The following is a 24,578-nucleotide window of genomic DNA, read 5'->3' as shown; positions in this document are numbered from 1 at the left end:
ATATAATTTGGGCGTATAATAGTCGGTATATAGGTCAACAAATGAATACAGTGGTGTGACGTCATAATGATATTGATTTAAACAAAAATAAAAATCAATCGAGTTAAAAAAAAAGCAAAAGCAAGGTGTTTGAGTGTTACAAATACAACTTTCTTGATGCCTCGCCATAAAATAAACCACACAAGTCTTTAATAAATTAGTAAAAATATGCGTGGAACAGAGAATACACACGAAAACGTAAATGTGATATTCGCTACCACAACCAACAAACTAATGAACTACTGACTTTCAAATGCTACAACATCAGCAAAAGTGACAAACTAAGTTTCACAAAAGTGAGAATTCAATTGCGATTCGCTTGTTGGCTTACCTTGAGCAAATTATTGCACAGGCTTAGCAGCAAAATAAATGGTTTATTAGGAGTTGGCGGTCAACGAATTATCTAGTTAACTACACAGGATGGGGGGCGGCTTAGTTGGTGAGGCCTTATTAGCAGTTTTATTTCGTTTATGGCATTATTTTTGTACAGGGAACTAGATTATGTTTATCAGTAAACCTAAATGAAAGGGCGATACACAATAATTGCTAGACGCACTGACAAACATGTCACCTTTAATTGGTAATTTATTGCTATCCTTGCATTGGCGTTAACTATCCGGTTATGCGATTTTGAAGCGGCATACAGAAATCATGCCTTCATGCTTCCAGCGAAGGATATTACCGATGTTCTAGCCCGAAAAATTAAAAAAAATCAACTGTCAAGTGTCAGCTCATGGTGGCAGTTTGAAGATCATTGGGTCATTGCGTTAGCCATAAAGGTTTGACATTGTCTAAAGAGTCCTAAATTCAAAATTTAAAGGATTACGGAAATCCCAATTAAACATACTTTTATGTGGGTTGTGTTTTGTCAGTCTTTAGATTCCGATTGGTGAACGAATTTAAGTAAAATTCTAAGATCGCGGTTATGTTTCGGCCCTTAACAAAATTCAACAAAACTAACTAAGGTTCTGAGACACAAACATTAACTACGCAGATAAAGGCAGGTGCTATTTTGGCTATATGTACAGAATAAAAGGGGGTAGCGGAAAACCTAGCGCGGGAAAAAGTCGCGGCATTACAAACAATTCGGGGATACAGAAACCATTAATAGAGTTTTTTATCGCAATTTTAAAAAGTGAGAACCAAAAGCTGAGAAAATAAAATAGAAATTGACGCGTTTAGGGAGGAATAAAGTAACGGTCATTTAAATTAACGTTTGTCTGGCTTAAATAACACACAACATTTAATGTGGCTTACTTCTATTAAAAAAATTAGCAAAAAAACTTGGTAAATTAAAAAATTAGCAAAAAACTCGGTAAATTTTTCGTTCGAAAAAAGCCAATGCAAAAATAAAAGAAAAATCCAATTTTTTTCACAACTTGTAAATTTTCGTCGTGCTGTTCCCGGCGGAAATTTCACTCCCGCTCGTTAGCGATTCGTTGTCGCTATGGGAAGGCGGGTGCTCGCCGCTCTCTGGCGCCTCCAGCGAGCCCCTGTAGAACTGGCTGTGCTGTTCGATCGTACGACTGAAGGAGTCTTCCAAGGCCTATTACATTGAGAAATATAAGGGATATAAAATTAAGAAATATAAGGGATATTATGAACCCAGCTTTTCGCCTGTGGTTGAAAAACTACAAACATTGTTTATCGAGATAATGCTGAGTTTGGTTTTCTAGAGGGGTAGTGTTTTTTTAAGCTTGGGTGATTATCACCCAAAGGGACAACAACACTTTTTTGGGCAGAAGTTTGACTAAAAATATTATTACTTACTTAAATATTCAATTAACATGTGAATAATGTTAGTTGGTAACACAACCTTTCTTTCTCTGACCAAAAAATTCCAAACATTGTTTATCAAGATAAAGGGAATATAATAGTTTTTTGGCAGATTATTGACCGACAAAGAAATATCAGCTTATTACTTCTTTAAATATTTAATTGACGTGTGAGTGGTATGCTTTAAAATCCTAATTAGACAGCACGTTTTGAAGTAGTTTACTGAAAAAGAACTTTCCAACTATTTCTAAACGTTATGAAATGGCGCCTGTGTTTTATATCAAATAAGGTAATTTAAAGCGCTCTACATTAGGTAATTGCAGCTACGGACGTTGCATACTCTACGGCAGATAGTGTAAGCGTGGAATAGCATGGCTAGAGCGTGTTTGTTTAAAACCAGATTAAATCTCCAACATAAAATCATTGTTGGCACTATAAATCATAATTAGGATGCAAACGGTTGATAAAAAAATATGCTAAAAACAGACGTAAAAAGCATTTACATTTTTTCTGATAAAACATTTGTAATCATATACAAAACTAAAATGCTGAATAAAACCTTTTGCACCAAAGGCTTTATAAAGCTTTAGTTAAAGTAAAACAGCAGCCCAAAACTAAATCATATTTCAAACAATTTTTTGCAATTATATTTCTCAACTTACCTGCTAAAAATAATTAGGCAGCACTCAAATAATAAAGTTAACAAAGTAAATATCAATTGCAAAAATCGCGGCATGCAAAATGGGACGATTGGTCTATAGAACTGAAAACAAAACTCAACGTTCTTGACAGAGACCAAGAATTCCAACAAAAAATCTCATTCCTCCACGATTCCAACACGAGATTCTAGGGGAATCCCCAGGGTGAGCTTCAAAATAACTCGGCGGCAACAAATTAAGTTTCAAAACTAAGTGAAAGCTCCGGCAACCGATTTGTTGCGTTCAAAATACCGGTGCAAATTAGACCGAAAACATTCTCACGCGGACCGGCGCCGCCCAACCAAGGATTTCGATCGAATCGTGGTGAAAATTATGGGTTTCAGACACACACTGGCCAGGGGACTCCACCTTAGTCGAAACTGGCTCCGAGGCTTGACGTCTGTGTTTGGAGGAGAAGGACGATTCTTTAGGCGAGCCTTCTTCGATCAAATCCGACGCCGATTTCACGCCCGATCTCATTCGCGGAACGCTGGCATTCAAATCTGGCATCGATGACGTCATTTTGAATAACGTGCGCCCCGGCGAGCTAGCCACGCTCGCATCGTCGTTGGTTTCGTCGTTGTCCGAGCCATCGGGAGAGTCGGGATCGATAAACTGCCCCCCAGTGGCCGGAGCGAAAGTTTTCGCCGGCCGCGTGATGGCGGACGAGGACATAGACAGTTCGTCCGATTCGCGTTTCAGATCCTCCTCGAGCCGCTAGATGGCGTATATGGGGATATTTATTTGCTAAATGGGGGCCTTTGCGTGCTCGGAGTTTATATAATATCCAAACCGCGAAAAAATTTTTTAACTTAAAGTAAGTACAAAACTGGAATACTTAACAGTTTCGTTTTTATGTAAGGACATTTATTTGCTAAAATATATTTATTTAATAAATGAGGGCTTTTGCTTTCTCGAAGTTAACATGATATCCCGACAAAGAAAAAAAGAAATTTAACTCAAAATAAGTACAAAACTTAAAAACTTTAAAAATCAGTTTTGTTTTCAAAATTTTAAACGATAAAAAATTTCATATCTATTAAAGACTGATTCGTATTGAAGATAAAACAAAATGTATAAGCGAGAAATACGCAAGGCAAATGTAGTTAAATTTTATGAGTTACTACCGGTTAAAAGATTTTCAATTTTTAAGTTTTGTACTTAAGTTTTTAATCTTAGTCAATTAACGAGGAATCACAATAGTTTGTTTTCCCTATTTGCATTACGGCTTATTTTATGTAAAGAAAAATTGAAATACTAAACTGGTTTATTTCGTCAAAGGGTTATAATATTAATTACGACATATTCTATTTGCAGCACGCAAGATCAACATAATCCTAAATTGTTTTGTCTGTCACCGAAATACACCTAGGGCCTTATGCAGCTACATAACACTATAAGGGACACCTTGGCAATAAGGACTGTCGAGCAATTGAGCAAACGCTCATAAAGAGTGTTTGAGTAAGATTCAAACTCACTTAAGTTCTTGACATTTGGAATATATACGTCTGCGTGGGTTACAAAGTGAAAAGGAGGTTGGTTTCCATGAAAAAACACGACAAAAAATATAATACGTTAAAATATGGGGCAAACATAGCGAAGGGGGTTTGTTAATACCGACTGAAACGCTAAATACAACATCTGTCATACAGCAGAAGAAATAAAACAGCTTTTCTAAGGAAAAAACAAAATGAAACCGCTATAGTTAAAGCTACTTAAAGGAGTAAAAAAAATAAATGCTAATAAGCGTTATTGTCTATTTCAACAAAACCACCCGCGTCACCGAAAATGTGCTATGACGTCACAGTAGGCACAACGTATAGTGACGTAACAACTCACCTTCTTCCTTGGTTTGAGATGCTCCTTCCACACTTTGTGCTCCTCGTTGTAATCGTCATCTAAGGTCTTGATTTTCTCCGATTCACGCTCGACCACCAACCTGTGATGTGAGAATGCGGTTAGAGAGATATCCGATAAGCTCAGTTGGTTGAACAATGTGGCTTAGTCGCTAGTTCAACCTCGCCACAGGTCAGTTGTTATACAGCAAGTAACGGTGATATCACAACCAGGGCTGTAGAGTAGGTGTCGGACTCAGGACTCATGCAATTGTAAGACTATACATAAGACTATGCCTAAGTCCCTATTCCGACATGCGCTGTAGTATAATTTTTTGTTTGACAGCTCTTGACAATTATCCTGTCTAGTTGGGAGAGTGCAGCGAGAGATTCAAGTCTAACTTTTCGTAATTTGAAAAGAAAACAAATACAATACATAACGCCATGTGGGCGAGCACGGTAGACTTAAATACACACTATTCATTTCCGGTTTTTCTTTGTATTTTTTATTCTACGACAGTGCATTAAGGGTCATTGCCGAGCTATGATTGTTTTTTTTTCGTAGAAATATTGTCCAATTTTTTTTTCTGAAATGTTTTAGACTTACTGCTCAGTTAGAATAAAATTAAACCACACATTTGATCTGGTCAAGCATACGCTCTACCCTTTATTTTGGACAGCACAGTTTTCAAGCTTTTAAAGAAAAAATAAGTGTGAATATAAACTGAATAATTGATATGATTTTGGTTAGTACTTTAATTAGCCTTCTGGTGCAGTAGAAGAGAAAAAACAGGCAAAAACAATCGAAAAATAAAAATTTTGAATGAAAACAAATCTGACCTTCTCTTCTCGTTCTGCAGTTGTGTGAGTTCCTTCAGGTTCGCTTCACACCTTGCTTCAAGCTCTTTAATCTGACCATCATGCTTGTAAAGCAACTTCATCTTTTCCTGGCGCTGACGTTTCGTCTCCGTCACCGTGAACTGGTAAACATATAGTTTTACTTCGCCTTGTCGTTTATGCTGCGGCCTTGCAACATCTTTGCCAGTGGTCGGAAAACTGTAGGCCACGGCCCAAATGTGGGCCGCAGAGCCATTTTTGGTGGGCCGCGAGATTTTTTAATAGTTTAGTTTTATTATGTAGTTGTGGCCCGCGTAACTGATAACCGTACATTTATTTCACTAAATTAAAAATTAGTGTGTGGGCCGTAACTTTGCGACGTCATACTAAAAATTTGCATGCCCCCAGGCCTAAAAAATCCTGGATTTTTCTCTGTTGTCGTAGTGGTTTTACGTAGTGGGCCTTTTCTAGCTATATGTAAAGAGTATTTTGGGCCGCAGAAAAAAAGTTTACCGACTACTGCCGTTAGTAATTATACATAAGGAATTAAATTAGAAACACTCAGTATCCCAATCCTGTGTTTAAACATTTGTGCATCATATAGGCGCCGGTAACCTTGCTATTCGTCTCGCGTTTGATGACTAGCAACATTATTTCACCGTTTTGTGTAAAAAAGGGGGTGACATAGGCCCTTCAAACACCCTTAAAAAAACAGAAAAAAAACAAGCACAAATAAAAAACAAACACAAAATAACAAACACCCACCTGTCTGATCTTTTCCTTCTCGCTCACTTGCGCCCCTTGTGGCGTCTGAATGCGCAGACTTTTCTTAAACATCGACATCCTTGCTTTGCCCTCAGTACGCTGGATTTTCGGCAAGCGCATCTTCTCCTCTCTGTGACGCGACAATAGCTCGTCCTCAAGCCGCCTGTTGTGACGTAACATCTGCTCTTGTTCCTGGACAATCGAGTGGAATTTTGAATCAAAACAGTTAAAACTCAGATTTAAACAACTAAAGTAATATTTGGTGTTTAATACGACAATTATAGTGATAAGCTGCTAATTTTGATACTGATTGAATTTATGTATAGCTAGGAAGTTGTTATTCTAGTGCAGGGGTCGGCAACCTACGGCCCGCCGATTTATTTCATCCGGCCCGCTGCCTCTTTGACAAATTAGACACGAGTCTATTTGACATACTTTTTGACTATTTTAATTACGTAATTGCGAAAAAATTTCGCGCTTAGCGCGAATGTTCATTGTACGTCCGGTTTGTTTACGTATAGACGATGCCTTTTAAACTAGATCAGCGATTCTTTACCGTTGCGCCGTGGAAGGCTGCCAAGCAAGTGCGTTTCGCATAATGGGAAAAACTATTAAAAAATATTGGATATATATTTTTTAACATTTTCTATTTTCGGCAATGCCATAAAAAACAAAAAATTTAAACGAAATACTGGTCTTCCAAAAAAAATCGCGCTCGCTTCGCTCGCCAGGTGCGCCTTGACTTGAAACAGTTAACAAACACTGAGCTAGATTAACTTGTTATCGCGTCCCTCAAAGTAGTTTTATTACACTTTTCATCCGCTTTGTGTCAACGCTTTGCTGCCTTTGTAAATGAAATTAAACACGTTTTAAGTGCGAAAAATATCCAAGGCCTGATTCACAATTGTTCTAATATTGATTCACTATTTCACCTATATTCATTTTTGATTGATTTTAATGTGTTTTAATTCTAGATATTTACTTAAATCACTTTTTCGACCGATACTGAAAACCTATTTACAGTTTTGCCAACCGATACGTTATACTGATAAGTGTAACCAATTTATTTTTATGATCGTATAATGCAAATTTTATTTAACTTTTATTTATACATTAACTTGATTAAAATAGTAAACCCATCATTAAATTAGTCTGCCAAAAAAACGAAGTTCAAAAATTATGAAATTTGCTGTTTAAAAAAAGCGCTTGATAATAGTTTAAAGTAAAATAGAGGTACAAATTTACCAATACAAAATGTACCGGTGAAACTAAAATATCGGATATATACGGAGAAATCTTTGTTGAGTCTACACAGATCAAGCAATGTCGGTCTTACCTTGTCGTGCCTGAGCACCAGCTGGTGTCGTTGCAGGTGATACTGGTCCTTTACTTGCTGCTTGCAAGTCTGGTATCTCTCCTGTAGGTGGCGCTCTTCAAGCGTCCAGATCTCACATTCTCGACCTGCAAAAGGTCACGAATTTAAACGTGTCCCTTATTATAGCCAAATAGAACGTCTTGTCCCAACTAAGAATCATAAAATGAACAACTTTCTCGGCAGGGATCTTTTGAAGCCCAGTACAAGTAAGCCCTAATGCCCATCTGTCTTCTAATGCCTTTCTGCTAAATCGTAGCTTATCTTGCCTATTTTCTGTTGCAGTTGTTTCGTTGTGTCCTTATGAATAAAAAAAGTAAATTAAAAACTTGCAAGGGTCCCGTTTGGCTGATTATAGAGTCGCCACAAACTTTTATGCAAAAAAATTTAAAAGACGTTCATATACTTATTTATGGCTTTTCGAAGACCTAAAATTGAATCGACCTACAGAAAGAAATCGTTTCAGTTTATTCTCAGTTCGATCGAAGAGACATCCACGTTTGACTAATTGCAAATTTTAGGTTAAAATTGACAACAAATAAATTTCAGTATAAAACTGTCCACAAAGGGCTGGCCAACCCAAACAAAAAGTTTAGGAATAAATAGCCTGAGAAGTACTAGATAATACAAAATCTTTCTGTTGATGCCTCAGTCATCGATTGTAATTGTTTTATGTCTAATATATGTTACGTTATTCTGGTCCTAAAAATGTATTTTAGCCCCGTTGGCACCCTTACCGTGCTCAAAACTAGAAATAAACAATTAAAGATACCTCGTTTTTCTTTCTTATATACTTTAAAAATATCAGACGTTTTAGTCGTACAACAAATATGTATCAGTGAAATGGAAGTCCGTTAAGTGCAATAGAAAAACTTTAACTTACTCCTCTGCAGATCTTGCTTGGTGAGCAGACACATCTTCTCGGTGCCAGCAATATCCCTCCGATGCCTCTCCATGAGGTCCTTAATGGCGGTGTGGAGGGTGTCCGCTTGCTTCTGGTAGAAGCGGCTCTCCTGGGAAGCAAAAAGTATTGCTATATATGCGATGTTTATTACTAATCAAAAACATTTTGGCTCAGAATTAGTTTTTAGAGACATCCATATAGAAGGAGGAGGAGGCATATTGAGCGTTTCTAATATATCTCTTTATTCATATTTATTTTCAAGACCTACACGTTGAAAATAAATAAAGAGATATTCAAAGCTTTCAAAAGGCCAGTATTTCAGCATGGCTATAACATTACTAACATTATCGCTGGAACCAGAGCTGGAGCCATTTTTATAAAACACATGCGTAGGATTATTACTGATTTTTTAAGGAAAAATAATAATTGCCATACTAGCAAGATTATCTCTGCTACACATAGACGTCGACTTGTTTTTTCACAGGGGTTCTCAATTTTTTTTCTGCTAAATATAAATGCCCGCCGCTAAAAATGTGAGTTTAGAAGAGTAAGATATATTCAACTTTTATAGTATTTAATAATTTCATTGTTAATAAATATGAGCTTGAATTATCTTCAGTTAATGTGATGAAATAAAAAATTGCATTATCTTTAGTAAATGTTACTGCGAAGTAAAACAAAGCATGACGTACAAAAAAGTGGGACTCAATTGTTGTAAAAAAAAAAAAAATTGATTAAGACGTTTCGATACCAAACAAAATTTGGTATCAAAACGTTTTAATCAAGGTGATGTCGATCTACTCGACCTTTTTGGTTTTGCAAAACATTGTCAAACTCGTGTCCTTTTTCTAGGTTTGCCCCACTAGCACATAAAATTATTGACTGAGTGATGCCTTATGTACGAAGCACAAACGCATGGCGAAATCAAGCTTAAAAAGAAAAGTTAAACCCTATTTTCACCCACAACCCCGTACTTACTTCCTCTCTTTGGTGGACTTCAAGCTCCTCTTTCCTGGTCTTGGCCATTTCCTTCTTCTTTTGTTTTGGAAGTTGTTCGAGCTGAGACTTGAGTTCTTTCTGCTGCTGCTTCTGGTGCTCAAGGAAGTGTTTCCTAATAGGAAATTAATTGAAGTTAAAACTTACAAACAGAGCGCTAATAAAGAAGGCAAAACCAACTTATATTCATATGGATTTTTTTCTAATGATACCAGAGTCTAAAACTCAAAATTTGAGCATTTCAAAATTTGAGCATTAAGTAATAAGTGTGTGTATAACACTTCTAGGAAAATTTGAGCGTTAAATAATAAGTGAGTGTATAACACTTCTAGGAAAATTTGAGCATTAAGTAATAAGTGTGTGTATAACACTTATGGGGTGGCTTTGTTATTTTAACAAAAAAATCAAAAAAAATTAATGCAAGACTGTTGCAGTATTATTTGGACACATTTCAAAACTTTCTTTTTGATATTAAAAAAAAAATTTTGGCAGGTTTAATGCCACCGTCCAATGGACATATTGCATATAAGTTTTTTTATAAAGTAACTAAACGAATTTCCACTTTTTTTCATCCTAATCATGGGATGGCTTTGTTTTGTTAACAAAAAATCGACAAACAATTTAATGCAAGACCCTTGCAGTAATATTTGGACTAACTGCCAAACTTTATTTCCCACGTTAAATAAAACTATTTTGGTAGGTTCACTGTAAATGGAGATATTGCATACAAAAAAGTTTCAAAGGTAACAAATTGAATTTCCACCTTTCTTTATCCTGCTCTTTCTTCATTGTATAAATAACATCCTTCCGATCACTTTCCTGTTTCTGTTCCATTTTCTCAAGCTTGACCTTCTGCGACCTTTCCAGTTGCTCAAGGTCAGTCTGGTAACGCCGTTTCAGGGCCTGATAAAAAAAAACAGGTCAACATGAAATAAATCCACAGCTTTGCACGCATTAAGTATTGACATCAACTTTATAAACATTGGTAAGAAATCAAATAGGAACAACACAAAACATCAACGAATTACAACTACCCAAATATAATCTACTATTTTGATTTTGGGTGAGAAATAAAACGACATTTATTGAAATTAATTTGATGTTGTTGTAAAAATAATAAAATACAAACGATAAATTTACTAAATAAGCAAAATATATTGGAATCAGCTTTCATCAGTTTTACAGACCAGCTAATAGATTAAAAATCCAGCTAATTGGTTGAAAAAGTTTCTTAAAAGAAACTTGGCCACATATCTCAGAACAGAAAACTGTTTGAAACAGGAAAAAAAAACATAGGTTCAAAAAATACACAGTTTTAACCTAACGTTATCTTTTAATTTGGTGTCAGAAATTACTGACAAAACTTAAGGGTTAGATGTTGGCTGCAACAGGTTATTATATTGAAGGCAGAGCAGTGTGAAGTGACACTTACAGCCATATCCTGTTCGAAGCGCACCACCATCTGGTCCCACTGCATGGACAGCTTAGTGGTGAGGTTGCCCAGTTGTCTCTTCTCATCTTGATGCAGCTTGCGCAACTCCTGCATCTCCTGACGCCTGCGAATACATATCAGAGGTTATGAACAACGGGTTTGGGGGGCTGAGGGTGTTCTGAGCAGTGTTGTAAATAAGTCATTTTGAAATGACTCAAGTCCTATTCAAGTCATTTGTAAAATAACTTAAGTCCAACTCAAGTCTTTTCTTAAATTAAGTCAAGTCCCAGTCCAAGTCATCAGTTGCAAAAGTCTACTGCAATGGCTTTCGGTTGCAAAAGTCTAGTCATTATTAGAGTAAGTCAATTTCAAGTCAAACCATTGCTATTAAATTAAACATCAAACTAATTGTAAACTCGTCCAATCATGAGCATTAAATAGAATTAAAAAAACAAAAATGCAACATACAGCAAGCAAGTTGGTAAATGTAAAAAAATTGAGATAAATAACCTGATTTTAATAAAAATTGCCTTTTGAAAACACTTTCTTTTAACCCAAGTTAATTTATCTAAAATAGTCAAGTCAAGTCATTTATAAGAGTAAAGTCTTGTCAAGTCATTGATTAAAACATCACAACAATGGCTCCGGGAACCCCCAACAAAAACTTGGGGAGCTCAGCAAGTCTGCCACCAGTGACATTAAATAAAAAAATAAAAAATACGTTTTACCAAATACTTCTCTTGAATATATAAACCTAAAACCTCCTCGTATATAATAGAATTGAGAAATGTAAAAGCATACCTCAGCACCCTTTTCTCCTTCTGGTTTTCAAGGTCAAAGTTGTCAATGACCTTGTGTGTGGTAGAGGTCACTTCCACACCATCAATAATATACCGACGTGTTTTCTTCATTGTTTTTTTCGCTTGCCGGTTTTTCTATATTTCAAGACACCATTAGTCAACAAATTCAAGGGCATTAAGTTAACAACTCTTGAAAAGTCTAGACGGCTTTTTTGAAAATTGGAACCATTTATAAATGTTGCTATAAGAATTTAAATTTGGAATGTTCAATAATAATAACAAGTTACAGGCGACGCCCATCTGAACTAGCCACACAGGCTTGTACTAATGAAACAGATTTGTTTAAATTTACAGGTTCAAATTCTCTGCTATTTTGTGTTTATGACACTTTTATCCAGAAAATGTACAAAATACAAGACATAAAAAAAAGTTAAAACCTTTATGATTTACAGGTATTTACATATATACATATACACTAGCTTACTTGTTTCCGAATTCTACATTAAAATGAATGATAATCCATCTATTTGTTACTGAACATGCCATGCGAAAAATGTAGGTTAGTAAAATTGTGATAAAAAACATGCAATTATTTCAACTCAAGTTAGGCTGCGATACGTCAAGGACAAATAATTGCAGTTATCGGATAAATAATTAACAAAACTTTCAAACTAAAGAAAATTAAATTCAAAGAAAGGCAAATGTTTAAAGAAAATTAATTCAGAAGAATGCTAACAGGCTTTCTTGCTTTACTCAGTTGCTATTTTTCTTCTTGAATGTTCACTGACCTCAAATAACTCTAATCTCAGTTTATAATTAGCTGTAGACTCATAGCTGACAATAATAAACTATATTGCCTTGCACTCATTTGAACACTGCAATAGTAATCCTAAGACAAAACTATTCTAAAGGATGTAAACAAAATATCACAATGTGCTAAAATCGCTAGAAATAGCTACAGAACCTGTAAATAAATGTGATGTTTTAAATGAGATTTTCACAGTGAACATACATGTATGCAAGTGTACAAGTGTAGACGTATGTGCAAAAATTGAAGATTTTGTGTTACATTTTAAAAAACAAACCAGAATATGTGATCAGATATGGCAAAAAATACCAGAAAATTTGGTATAAAAATTGAATGGGGATAATTCTCTTCACATAACAAATTACAATTCAATAAAGCACATTACAAGAACAGTGATTGTGCATTTGTCACAAAAAACGAACAACAAATTTGTATTTACCTAAAAAATATTATGCATGAACAGCGCATGCAACAGATGCGAGTTGGTACAACACGGAGAACACAACAGCCGATTATTGTCAGAGATTTGGCAAACAAATGCAACTTTATGATTTGCTTGCAAGAATGTTGGCAATGCACCCAGAGGATGGAGCAATTTGTTGTTAAGTGAATTTGTTGTAAAAATCAGTAGTTTTAAACTGATTTTTATAAGGTTGGCACTTGAAAAGCTATGGTTAAAAGTTAGGACTCACATGGGCCTAATCTTACAAAGAATCTTGCAAACATTGTGTACTTATATAAATAGTGTAATAAAGCGGAAAATTAATAAACTGGGTGAAACAGAAATTCCTTTTAATTTACCCAAAATGCGCTACATAACCTTTGATAAATGTGGGATATATCCCTTGGTTTGCAATACAAGAGTCAAAAAATGATATATTTTTGGCACAAATTTGCACAGATATAAGTGGCGTATACATTCCCTTTTGCAAAAAAAATTAATTAGGAATTTTTGTAATGTATTTCAGCAACACTATGGATAATCATAACTCAAAAAAAAAAAAGTCAGTAAAAAGAATACACTCAGGAGTTAGTAAAAAGGGCCTTTTGAAAAAACTCAAATGAAGTAATAATATTGCCGAGAAACTTGCAAGCAAGACATGTGTGGCGAGTGCAAAAAGCTTATCAAAGGGGGAGCTCAAGCCATGAATTGTGTGGAAGGTATCGTTCCATGCCCCGGGCCGTTACCCTAAGAGAGTTGAATTTTCCTCTCAGTGAATCAGTGAAGCTGCGACGGCTCGGTGATCGCTCAAACGGGGACAGCAAGCTAAGGTCTTGGGAAAATTGTGACGAGGTCGATATTATCGAATTTAGCGAAGGAGACGGCGGTAGCTTCATGGCAAAAAAGAACGAATATAAAAATTTGCCGGTGAAACTTTAAGTACCTTATAGTTTTATCTTAATGGTAGATTCAAGGCAAAAAAAATGAATATATAAAATTGCCGGTGAAGTTTAAGACAGGTACCTAATAGTTTTACTTTAATCATAGCTTCTTGGCAAAAAAATGAATATATAAAACTACCGGTGAGGTTTAAGACAGGTACCTAATAGTTTTATTTTACTGGAAGCTTCATGGCAAAAAAAATATAAAAAATTGCTAAAAAAACATAAAATTGATGATGAAGTTTAAAGACAAGTGCCGTACTAAATACAATAGTTTTACTTTTATATGGGCATAAAACTAAAAAATAGGTGAAAATGAAATTTGCTGTGAAACAAACAGATGTTTATATATATATATATATATAACCAAAAATATTGCATAAACAAAATATAGCAGACCAATTAAATACTTTTAAGGCCTTTGGATTAAACTTAAAAAAAACTGAAGGTTGTTCAACTTGGCACTAAAATCCTAGTGTACAGTAGGCTTCAGAACTGAAGGCAGGAAGTTATGCAAATTACACTTAATGGCTTAAATAGAATGACTTCATTGGAAAGAAGCTTTAAAAATGGCCAATTATAATCACCGGACATCTATTCTTGAAAAGACAAAAACAGCAATGGCTTAAATGGAAGTGGAACTGCCCAGAGCGCTCAATTATACAGAGCATCATCCCACACATAAAACCAGGAAGTGTAGGCTGAGCGTCACCATGGAAACGTCAGTAGCGTAACGCTTAAAACTTCTTCCAAATTATAGATTCACAATAGGTGATTCGCAGTTTGTACAGTGCAATGTGATTGTGCTTGGTGTTCCCAAACAAAACAATTTAAAGTTTCGCTTTTGCAGCACACAATTAAATACCAACTACACTAAGCTACATGATTGCTAAATGAAACAATTATTTGTTGATTATCTAATCTAAAATAGAGACATACAAAGTAGCAGTTTGTGCCCAAGTGTTATATTACATATTGCAAAACAACATAACATGGCCTATTAATTTAAATATTTTTAGCGATTTTTTTTAGAACTTTTTAATTGATTTAATTTGAAATGGCTAAAAACAAAAAAAATTGAAAAATAGTATTTTGCTTTTACAAAAATAATGAGATAGAAAATTTAGTTTTTAGCTAAAATAATTTGAGAAGTTGTTACAGGCAATTTAACCTTCTAAAATTATGACATTTTGTAAAAATTTGCTGGGAAACATGGGTGTGTCAAACTGCTATTTTGGTATGGCTGCATCATAAAACATGGTTTAGTCAGCTCTATTGACAATGGGTTTACGCCCAGTCAGGTTTGACGTCACGCTAGTGAAATTACTTGTCAATGATTTACCAGTTGGTCTCTAAATATGGGTGTCAATTACAGCTCTACAATCACTCAACACAAGAAGTGCCATGTTATGTACCTCGGATCCACCGGATTTTCTTGAGATTGTGCCATTGCCACGATCCTCAGAGCCGTCGGACGAAACAGACGTTCTCATTATTTTTGGAACGTCGTTGCTAACAGCAACATGTTTTATTTCATCTTCCTCTTCTGCAAGCGGAGAGCTCAAAACGTCATCGAGCATTCCGAGAGCTACGTCCTCTTCGTGTTGCAGAGCGTTTTTCTCCATCGAACTAACAGCGGGCGCCGAAACAGAACGATTAAAAACAGACTTGCTGTCAACGCGCTTCACTCCGGAGAGTTCCGAAGGAAGTTTGTTAAGGGAGTGAAAAGAGGTGCCTTTAGGCATTGGCTTTTTGGGGACAACGCTTTCCTCTAATTCAGCCTCTCTGCTGTTATTGTTTGTGTTTTCTGACTCTTTCTCGGACTTTTTAAAACTGCTTGTTCGCTCTTTCACTACACCGCTGGGAATCTGATCTAAGCTGGACTCTTTCTCGCTAAGGTTAACCAAGGGTTTAACGGAAGGAACAAAAGCAGGGTTGTTACTAGTGGTAGTCGTGTCAGTACTGACATGCGCCGGAGAGACAGCGGCGATAGTCGGAAGCTCGCCCAGTCGGTCAGTTTTTTCTTCGTCATGCCCGATGTCGCTGTTCATACTAACGTTGTCCGCATCGAAATCGCCGACCGACAGCGATTTGTTATCGCCATCGGCAACATTGCCGCTATCGGTGCTTGCCGCCTTCGAAGACGACTCTTCCGGTTTTGGGGAAATGATTGCGGGGATGGGTTCGTTTTTGCTCGGTTCGCCGATGCCCTCGTCGGAGAAAGGTTCTTCGACAGTAGTTTTTGTTAGCAAAGGTGAACTCGATTTTGCTGGGATTTGCACAGCGTTGCCGTTTGAAGTTTTCACTGGGGTAGGTTTTATTTCCTCAGATTTCACAGAAGATACGTCGCTTTGAATGTGGTTGCTCTTAATGGACGCAGTGTCGGATTTTACTTTTGAATCGGTGCTCTCCTCGCTGGGAGCCGGTGATGCACGACGATCGAGAAGAGGGGTTAGATTTCCATCCTGAAAAAAAAAACAAGTTTTCAGGTTTACTAAAAGCAAACTATCTCATAATACATGATCTTTAATCAAAGCAATGCATATTATATAAAACATCAATAAATTTAGTAGAATCGTATGATCCCAAAGTCATAAAGTTTATCACAACAGATAATACACATTTTTCTTCTATTCTTAAACAGTAGTTTGTTTCTCTTAACCTATATTGAATTTATATATTCATAAAAATATAAAATCCTCAAATATAATTTTGAAAACAAATTTATTAAGTCCTGTTTTTTTCTGATTGAGGAAGTGAGCCGAACATCATACCTTAAAATAAAGTTAAATATCTGCTCTGAATAAACAACACATTTTAATATTGGTCAAATATACGTGAAGCTAACAATTGACTAATTACTAGTTAAATTGTTTAAAACAAATGTCTCAATGCATTTTTACAGTATGCTAACATTAAACAAACATGATGTTGTAGCGAACCTACCGATGTGCATCCACCTTTATCTAAGGGTGCAGATCGCCTTTTTTCCCATTTCGCAATTGTACATTTATAACTGCGTGTTTGTGCTTGTGCTAACTCTCTTTACCTTAACTTAACCATGTCGCAGCTAAGCAATAAAGCACCAACCGCCTTAATGTGATTTTTTTGCATTCAACAAAAATATCCTTATAACAAAACATGAATCGAACTTGTTTTACAAAATATTAGCCTTGTATGATAAACCTTACAAAGACAATATATTTAAAAAAAAACTGGAAAAAAATTAGAAAAAACTCAAAAAAAACTCACGCTGTTGTGTTCATCTTCCTCTTCTTCTTCAATTACATCGGCTTTTGCCTCGGCTGCGAGAACCGAGAGTGGATGTTTTCTCGTCCCTTCTTTGATGTCCACTGAAGCAATGAAGGGATGGGCAAGCAACTCCACTAAAGTGGCACGCTTGTCCGGCGACTTCACCAAACAGCGACTGATAAAATCATTGAATTCTTTCGACCTGAGTGAAAAAAGTAAAGTTGTGACCGCATAACCAAATCACTCCATACATTTTTTTTTTCATTTTGCTAAATAATACAGTTGTGATTGTATATATACAAATCATGTTTTACATGAACTTTTTTTAATTTTGCTAAAGAATACAGTTGTGATCAGATAAACAATCACTCTTTACTTAATTTTTTTAAATGTGAAAAAAAAAGTCAAAAACAGTATAAAAACTAAAAAGCATGCAATTTGTTTTAAGGGGCCTATTTTTTATTTCAAGTTTTTAATTTTTATTTTGTTTTAAAAAACATAACACTTTTTTTGACCGGAGTGCAAAAAGTACAGCTGTGATCGGATAAATAAATCACTCTTTACTTGTTTTTTTTAAATGTAAAAAAAAGTTAAAAACTGCGAAAAGACAAAAAAGCATGCAGATTTGTGTTTTAGAGAATTTTTTTTATTTCAACTATTGTTTTTTTTTACTAATATTTTTTTTAATTCTGTGATACACAAATAGGCAAAGCAATCTGATTGCTAATCATGCAGTTTTGACTTTAACACAGCAGACTAATTGCAAGCACAGCCTTGTTAATTAAGTGTCAAGTTAAACATTTACTTTATACCAAGAACTGATACTGATTACTCAGTAGGTTTGATTAGATAATGATTGTAACTGCTTAGAATATTCAAAAATCCTTGTTCGCCACAAAAATCATTTAGTTGTACAAAGTTACCACCAAAAAGTAGCTACTGATTTACATCAATTTAAACAAGTGTATAATCAAGGGTATCTAAATTGCATGGAAAAATGACAACAAGCATGGCTAATTAATTATTAAATGATTCTAATTAATGAAGTGAGAACCAATTAGCACCTATTTATAATCCAATTAATTAGTATTACATTTGCAAACATAAAATACCCTATTTATAGGTTTGGTTTTAGTTTATTTTGCATTTAATGCTCTTTTTTGGCCCATATCCCATTACACCATGTCTAGTATACAGCCAGACTGTAGTAATATTAATCACAAGTGATTTATTAACTTGTGTTTAGTGACGTATAGACTGTAATACAATCTATTTATGAGATCCAACTGTCATGATTACATGACCATGTGCAACGCAAACTGAGTAACTTTTATAAGTCATTAGTGTCTTATTAACCAAAGCTGTTTTCCAAGGTTAAATTTAAAAAAATCTAGAAACGTGTAATCCAGTGAGGGTTTAGAAAACTATTCTTGTATTTAATATCATTTAACATGACAAAAATATCTGATTGGTGCTCAAGTGTTGCCAACTCAATATTACAATTACAAAAATCTCCCAGCAGTGTATCAAGCTATATGGTAATCAAAATCAAATCAGTATGCCATTTAAAAATATATGTGACCAAATCGCAAGCAGTTGATCTTCATACCGAACAAAAACCAAATGAAAGTCATTCCAGAAAAGGTCTTGAAACAAATTTTATTTCCCTATGATAGAAGTGGAATTCACTTGGGCTTTTTCGGCTTAAATTAAGTCTCAAGATTAACTGCATACACTATAGCCGCAAATTCACAGAAAACCGTTTAATGCACTGTGGAATTTCGACATACCATCGGTGTGGTGCATCCAATGTTGGTGGACTTGACTTGGTAATCCTGAGCAGTACACGAACTGGATTTAAATCGTGGTTTGGAGGCTCAATTTGTGCCAGTTCGATTAAAGTTATTCCAAGGGACCAGACATCAGCTGCGTAGGTGTACGGCGTATCCTGTGAAATAAGAGGCAAATGCGTAAATAAACAAACAGCAGCCAATGTGTAAGCGGCAGTGGGCACGACTATTCTACATCATTCTACATACTATGGTGGTGACATAACAAGTAGTAATTGAGCTGTCTAAAGTATATTCGACTACATCTAAAAATATTAACACAAATACTATTTAGACATTTCATTATGATATAAAAACGGCCACTTAAGATACCATTTTGTGTTTGGATAAGGCAAACAGCTTGTACAGTACAAATCGCCTTCATTGGTAAATGATTGCAACGACATATTGACAGGTTTAGGATCAGACAAATATTTGGCATAATCAAACAAAACCTTTGTTTCATTGAGATCACTGTTCTATATGGAGATTTGCTATACTGATTTGGCCATAAATCGACATTCCAGACATTATATAAATCTATACAAAGAGACATTACTACTATTGGAAATTTGCTACTATTACTACCAGTGTTGTAATGACTTTGACATGATTTAAGTTATCAAGTCAAATGACTTGAATTGAAATTGAGTGATTTCATTTTACATTTTGTTTACAAAATTGGGTTATTCATCTCAATATTTGCAAGTAAAACTATTAGCTTGATATATGTCGGATTTTTGTTATTTTTTTAGTTTTAAGAGTTTTTGCTCATAATCAGACAAGTTTACCAATAGTTTAAAAGTTTACTTTAATGTCAATATGACTTGTAAATTGACTTGACTGGGCCTTGACTTGAGCAAATGACAAACTGGACTGGAACTCCACTTGTCATTTAAAAAAGACTTGATTGGGACTTCAATTCAATTTTGACTTGTCTACAACACTGATTACTACCGAGACTAAATGTACCTTAAAGGTTTCGCACATGATGACTTCTGGAGCCATCCAGTAGGGTGTTCCAATGAAGGTGTCTCTCTTTTGAAAAGTTTTGTCGTTTTGAGCTGACACCCCAAAGTCAGCTGCAAGAAACAAAAAAACATTAATGAAATGTCTACATATGCAGTGAAATAAACTACGGACAAAATATGTGAACAAAAAGTTTGGTTTAATGCCAACTATACAACACATTTTAGCACAGAAAAAATAATTCTATAAAAATTAATTCGGGTCTTAAAAAAAAGTGTTACCATTCTATAAATACAATCATTATATATTTATATATAAAAAAGTCTAACTTTAGTTGAAACGGAGAGCCTATTTTTAAATGCCAAATTAAAATGAAAGGCTGCCTATTTTAATTTTTAACTTGCAGGTCGCATATTTAAATGCATTAATGATAGTAACAGAAATATATAGGTTAATAATAAAAGTCCCTTTATTAAGTATGCACAAATATATTAGAATTGTAAATTTTAATATATATATATATATATATAATGAAAACATTTCTACATAGAATCAGAAAGTAGTTATAAAAATAAATAGCGAACTTAAAATTATAATTCACACTGCATATGCTACATCATGTGATGAACAATTGGTGTAACATATCGCTCCGTTATCTATCCGAAAGTTAAATCCGAAAATCAATAACATCACTCAACAAAGCATACAAAGGGTCGTACCTAGCTTCACTCCACCACTCATGGTGAGCAATATATTTCCTGCCTTCAAATCGCGGTGGATGATTTTGTTGCGGTGTAAATACTGCAGGGCAATGCACGTTTCCTTGCAAACGATTTTAATCTGTTCTTCGTTTAGGCCGCGCTCCAATTCTAAAAAATGTAATACATTTTACAATTTACATATTTGGGAACATAATGGTTGTAGGCCGTAGTATGAATATCAAAGGCCATACAAAATTAGGTATCATTTGACTTGACCTAATTATTTTAGGGGATTATTTAATGTCATGGTTTGAGTTAGGGATGGCCAAAAATATTACATCGTATCAGATAACAAATTATTATGGGATATTCACAAATCTTGAACATTAATAAAACATACTGAAAATTCATTTCAGTTAGCACCATATGACAATAGAATAAAATCTATTTCCTGCATTAGGGATGTCAATCGTTAAACAATTAATACTTGTTTGGCATGTTGTACATCTTGAAAATGAATAATGAATAAAGAGTTATTTGAAGCATTCAAAATGGTACCTACTTCTCTATATGTTACAAAGCAAGTCATAAAATACATTTCTACCAAAATTAATACTTAGGGTAGGTACTGCTATTATAATATTCAATTGTATAAAACAGACGTATAAAAAGGTGATTTAAAGCAGTATATTGTACCACTTCGAAATTTCAGATGTATTACATATTTGAGATGTATATAAACAAACATATTATACATAGCTTGATGTCCCCATTATTGTAACTAAGTATATATGTCATTAAACCCAATATATATGTGTCACAAAATTCCAATGTTCTTAAACACAGATTTATACCAAAACCAATACTTAGAGTAGGTACTGCTATTTATATTCAGATGTATAAAACAGACTTATAAAAAAGTGATTTAAAGCAGTATATTGTATGTATATATATATATATAGATATAGATATATATATATATATATATTTAAAATACGTAAGTTACAATTTTAAACACTGTTTCTGAAACAAATCAACTTTTAGCCAATATATATTTTGAAAGTGGAATGGAAAACCAAACGGTATTACGACAAGAGTTTCACATTAACAACTTCCACTCAAAAGAAATGCCTTTTTAAAAGTTTACTATTAAGCTCTGATAGTTTAAAATCCGACCAATGGGAGCCCCAAGTGCACAGTACTGTGACTTGCAGTAAAATGTATTGTTTGCATGCTACAGGCGCTTAGCAAATAGGGTTCATGTCTGACCTTCTAAAACATTCTGTGGCAAGGCTTTTAAGTAGTTTAACTTACCGACCATTATTGAGTCAAGAGCGCCTCCATCACAAAACTCAATTAGGACCTGAAAACAAGGTTTGGGTATTTAATGATTTTACTATTTGTTTTTTTGACTCAAGGCAGGATTATGTTCAAAAAAACAAAAGTTTTAACATAAAATTGAAGAAATATCTATGTCATTATACACTTAGGTAATTCTACACTTAACTACAAGGCTATTTTGATTCCACAAATGACAATAGAATAATTTGACCGAATGAACAATTAGGCAGCTTTACAATACACGGAAGGCACACATTCACTCATTAAAATACAACAAAAAGAAGTTTTTTATTTAATATTATAGACAAATAAACCATAGGAATTTATGAATACATTTACAACTAAACTTAACATTGTAGAGTATTGGTAAAGGGTCAATGTAAATCTGTGTTTCTCAACTTGGACCCGACCAAATATTGACTTGCAGATTATTTGGTTGGGTCGCCGACTGAAATAGTTCACATGAAATTTGTTGAAATTAGTTCTTGGCAAAATTTCTCCAAAATTAAAAAAAAATGCAGAGGCAACACAAAGACATGGCTAATAATAATTAAATTCAAACTTGCTAATGTCTTAAGTTTTGTTCGCTTAAAAAGTTGATGGTCAAAAATTAGGTCGCCAATCGCCATAGTTGCTTGAATTTAATATTTAGGGCACAGAGAAAACTATTTGAGGTTCTTGTGGGCCAGGGTCTGCGTGCAATATTTAGGGATTACGCCATAAATTGGCGATTTAAACACGCAAACTTAGAAAACCAAATGTTTGCGGTCCAACATGTATCACATTGGACGACTACGCCGTGTTCCAGCTCACTTCACACAACAGATGTTTGCTGGACACACTGAGAGATGCGTCAGTACAGAAGATCGCCGCTCACTTCTTACTAACTAGGCACCTTTGTAAAAAGGTCATGCATAACTGTTGTAAATGTACTGCTCACCCATAAGTTCATTTCAAAGTAGTAAGCATCCAGAAGCTTTATGATGTTGGAATGGTCGCATGAAGCCAGGATGCTGATTTCAACCGCAAAATCAGCAAGGTCTTCTTCTGTTCTGCATTCAATGATCTTCGCTGCAGCCAGCTGGCCAGTTTGCTTGTGGCGTGCCTGGGCATTCAATCATTAAGTTAATTTGCTTACAGATATTTACAGCATGACAGAGCATATTGCCATAAAGAACAGGTTCTCAATTTTGTTAGCTTGCCGCACATAAAAACATATATTATATATATGCAAAAATTTAATACAATAAAATTCAAAATTTGACAATAATCGAAAGGTTGCTACATACCACAATATTAGTTAACACTATAATAAAGTATTTTAAATGGTTAGTGTGCAATTTAGTCTCCCGTGGTTGTCTGTATGCCTTTTTTTAATATTAATGAATATTAAAAAAATACAAAACAGAAATAAAGCCAAGGCAAAATATAATCTTAGAATATTTTTATGATATTATATCAGTTTTATAGCAAAGAAAATACCAAGTATCACAAATAAAAAAAAATTCTATTATATATATATATATATATATATATATATATATGTTTCAAAAGACTAAATCCGGTTTTGCAACTTATTTTCACACATACAGAACAATCCAACAACAAAACAAAATGTTTCAAAGCTTACAGTCCCCATAAATTGTTTTTATATAGTTTTAGTAGGAAGTTACATGCCTATCTGTAGTCCATAAGCCCACCAACAATATTCAACAAATTTTCGGCCAAAATCATAAATTGAAAAACCCTATATTGAAAAATAGTATATAGACCAGGAAACAGTTATAGTTAAATCACAATTTGGTAAATCAGATTTAAATGGACTCGCAGCAAACAGGGTTCCAAACTATACAAAATTTTACTGGTAAACTACATATTAGTGATTATACTTGTTAGGTTAACCAAAATCAATCTTACAATAAAAAAACATTGATAGTCCCTACAAAAAAAAATTATATAGAAACCTTTCACAAAGTTGTTTTGTTTTACCTTGTAAACAATTCCAAAAGCTCCATCGCCAAGTTCGCCGATTTTTTCCCAATGATTTTCCGGATTTTCGCCTCGTTTAATATTCGAAAAAGTTTTGGGCTTCGCTTCTTCTTGTGGAAACTTGAATATTTTCTTGAAAAACGACATTTTGCGCTTTCAGTTTTATCCGATCAATTACAATTTTTTTAGTTTGATCTACATACTTTTGCGTAACCTTAGTCTGGATTCCTACATGACCTAAAGGAATGTAAGTATACTTTACCTAATTTAACTCCTGGTATAAAATAATTCCTGAAGATACATTTCCCATTTCTAAAAAACAAAACACTGCAATAACTTTAAAAACCGTGATACTTAAACTGTTTGACACGCCCAGCTGAATATGGTTTATGTTAGGGCTAGCAGGTTAATTATCAACCTAATGCTTTCGTTAATCAATTTTGAAAAAATATATTATCAATTCTTCAAAACAACAAGTTAGTTTAATAACAGTTCAACTCAATTTGTTTAATAACAGTTCAATGATTTTAAGTTGGTTACCCACATCACAACCTCAAACTATCATACATGACCGTAAATGTCCATCATGATAGTACTTGAATGCCACTTAGCTCGAATAAAAGTTTACAAAAGGCATCGCTGGCAAATACATTGAGTTGAACTCGAACATTCCAGTTTGACGAGCCCCGAAATAATTATTATCAATTACCCCAATCGTTTCACATATCCGGACCAAATGTCTAAAATACTACATTAAATTACCGCCTTTAATCGGTATTAAAATAAATCTTATTGCATAAAACATATTTTGTTGAAACCTAAAAAGTTATAATTATTTTAAGGAATGTTTGA

The 24,578-nt window shown here is 34.4% G+C and overlaps 1 protein-coding gene across 5 annotated transcripts; it reads right to left on the bottom strand.

Moving 5' to 3' along the window:
* Positions 1-599: 599 nt before the first annotated feature.
* Positions 600-23,957, bottom strand: LOC146163267 (serine/threonine-protein kinase 10-like). Of its 5 annotated transcripts, XM_083383092.1 has the most exons (20): positions 23,727-23,957; positions 22,678-22,842; positions 21,711-21,759; positions 20,415-20,564; positions 19,699-19,808; positions 18,688-18,845; positions 16,898-17,099; positions 15,061-16,110; positions 13,451-13,594; positions 11,456-11,589; positions 10,655-10,778; positions 9,986-10,125; positions 9,205-9,337; positions 8,206-8,335; positions 7,287-7,411; positions 5,951-6,142; positions 5,189-5,328; positions 4,353-4,452; positions 2,883-3,230; positions 600-1,585 (listed from the first exon to the last, which is right to left on the bottom strand). In XM_083383092.1, exons 1-20 carry the CDS (start codon positions 23,871-23,873, stop codon positions 1,412-1,414), a joined length of 3,915 nt encoding a protein of 1,304 aa, XP_083239218.1. In that variant the 5' UTR covers positions 23,874-23,957; the 3' UTR covers positions 600-1,411. The 5 variants fall into 5 exon arrangements, with proteins under 5 accessions (XP_083239218.1, XP_083239220.1, XP_083239219.1 ...); XM_083383094.1 differs by lacking the exon at positions 2,883-3,230; XM_083383093.1 differs by lacking the exon at positions 13,451-13,594.
* Positions 23,958-24,578: the final 621 nt, after the last annotated feature.

Source organism: Ascidiella aspersa, chromosome 2 (genome assembly GCF_963924565.1).
Source record: "Ascidiella aspersa chromosome 2, kaAscAspe10.2, whole genome shotgun sequence".
NCBI lineage: Eukaryota > Metazoa > Chordata > Ascidiacea > Phlebobranchia > Ascidiidae > Ascidiella > Ascidiella aspersa.
Note: the sequence above shows the minus strand (reverse complement) of the source record. Positions and strands in the feature narration are given on the sequence as shown.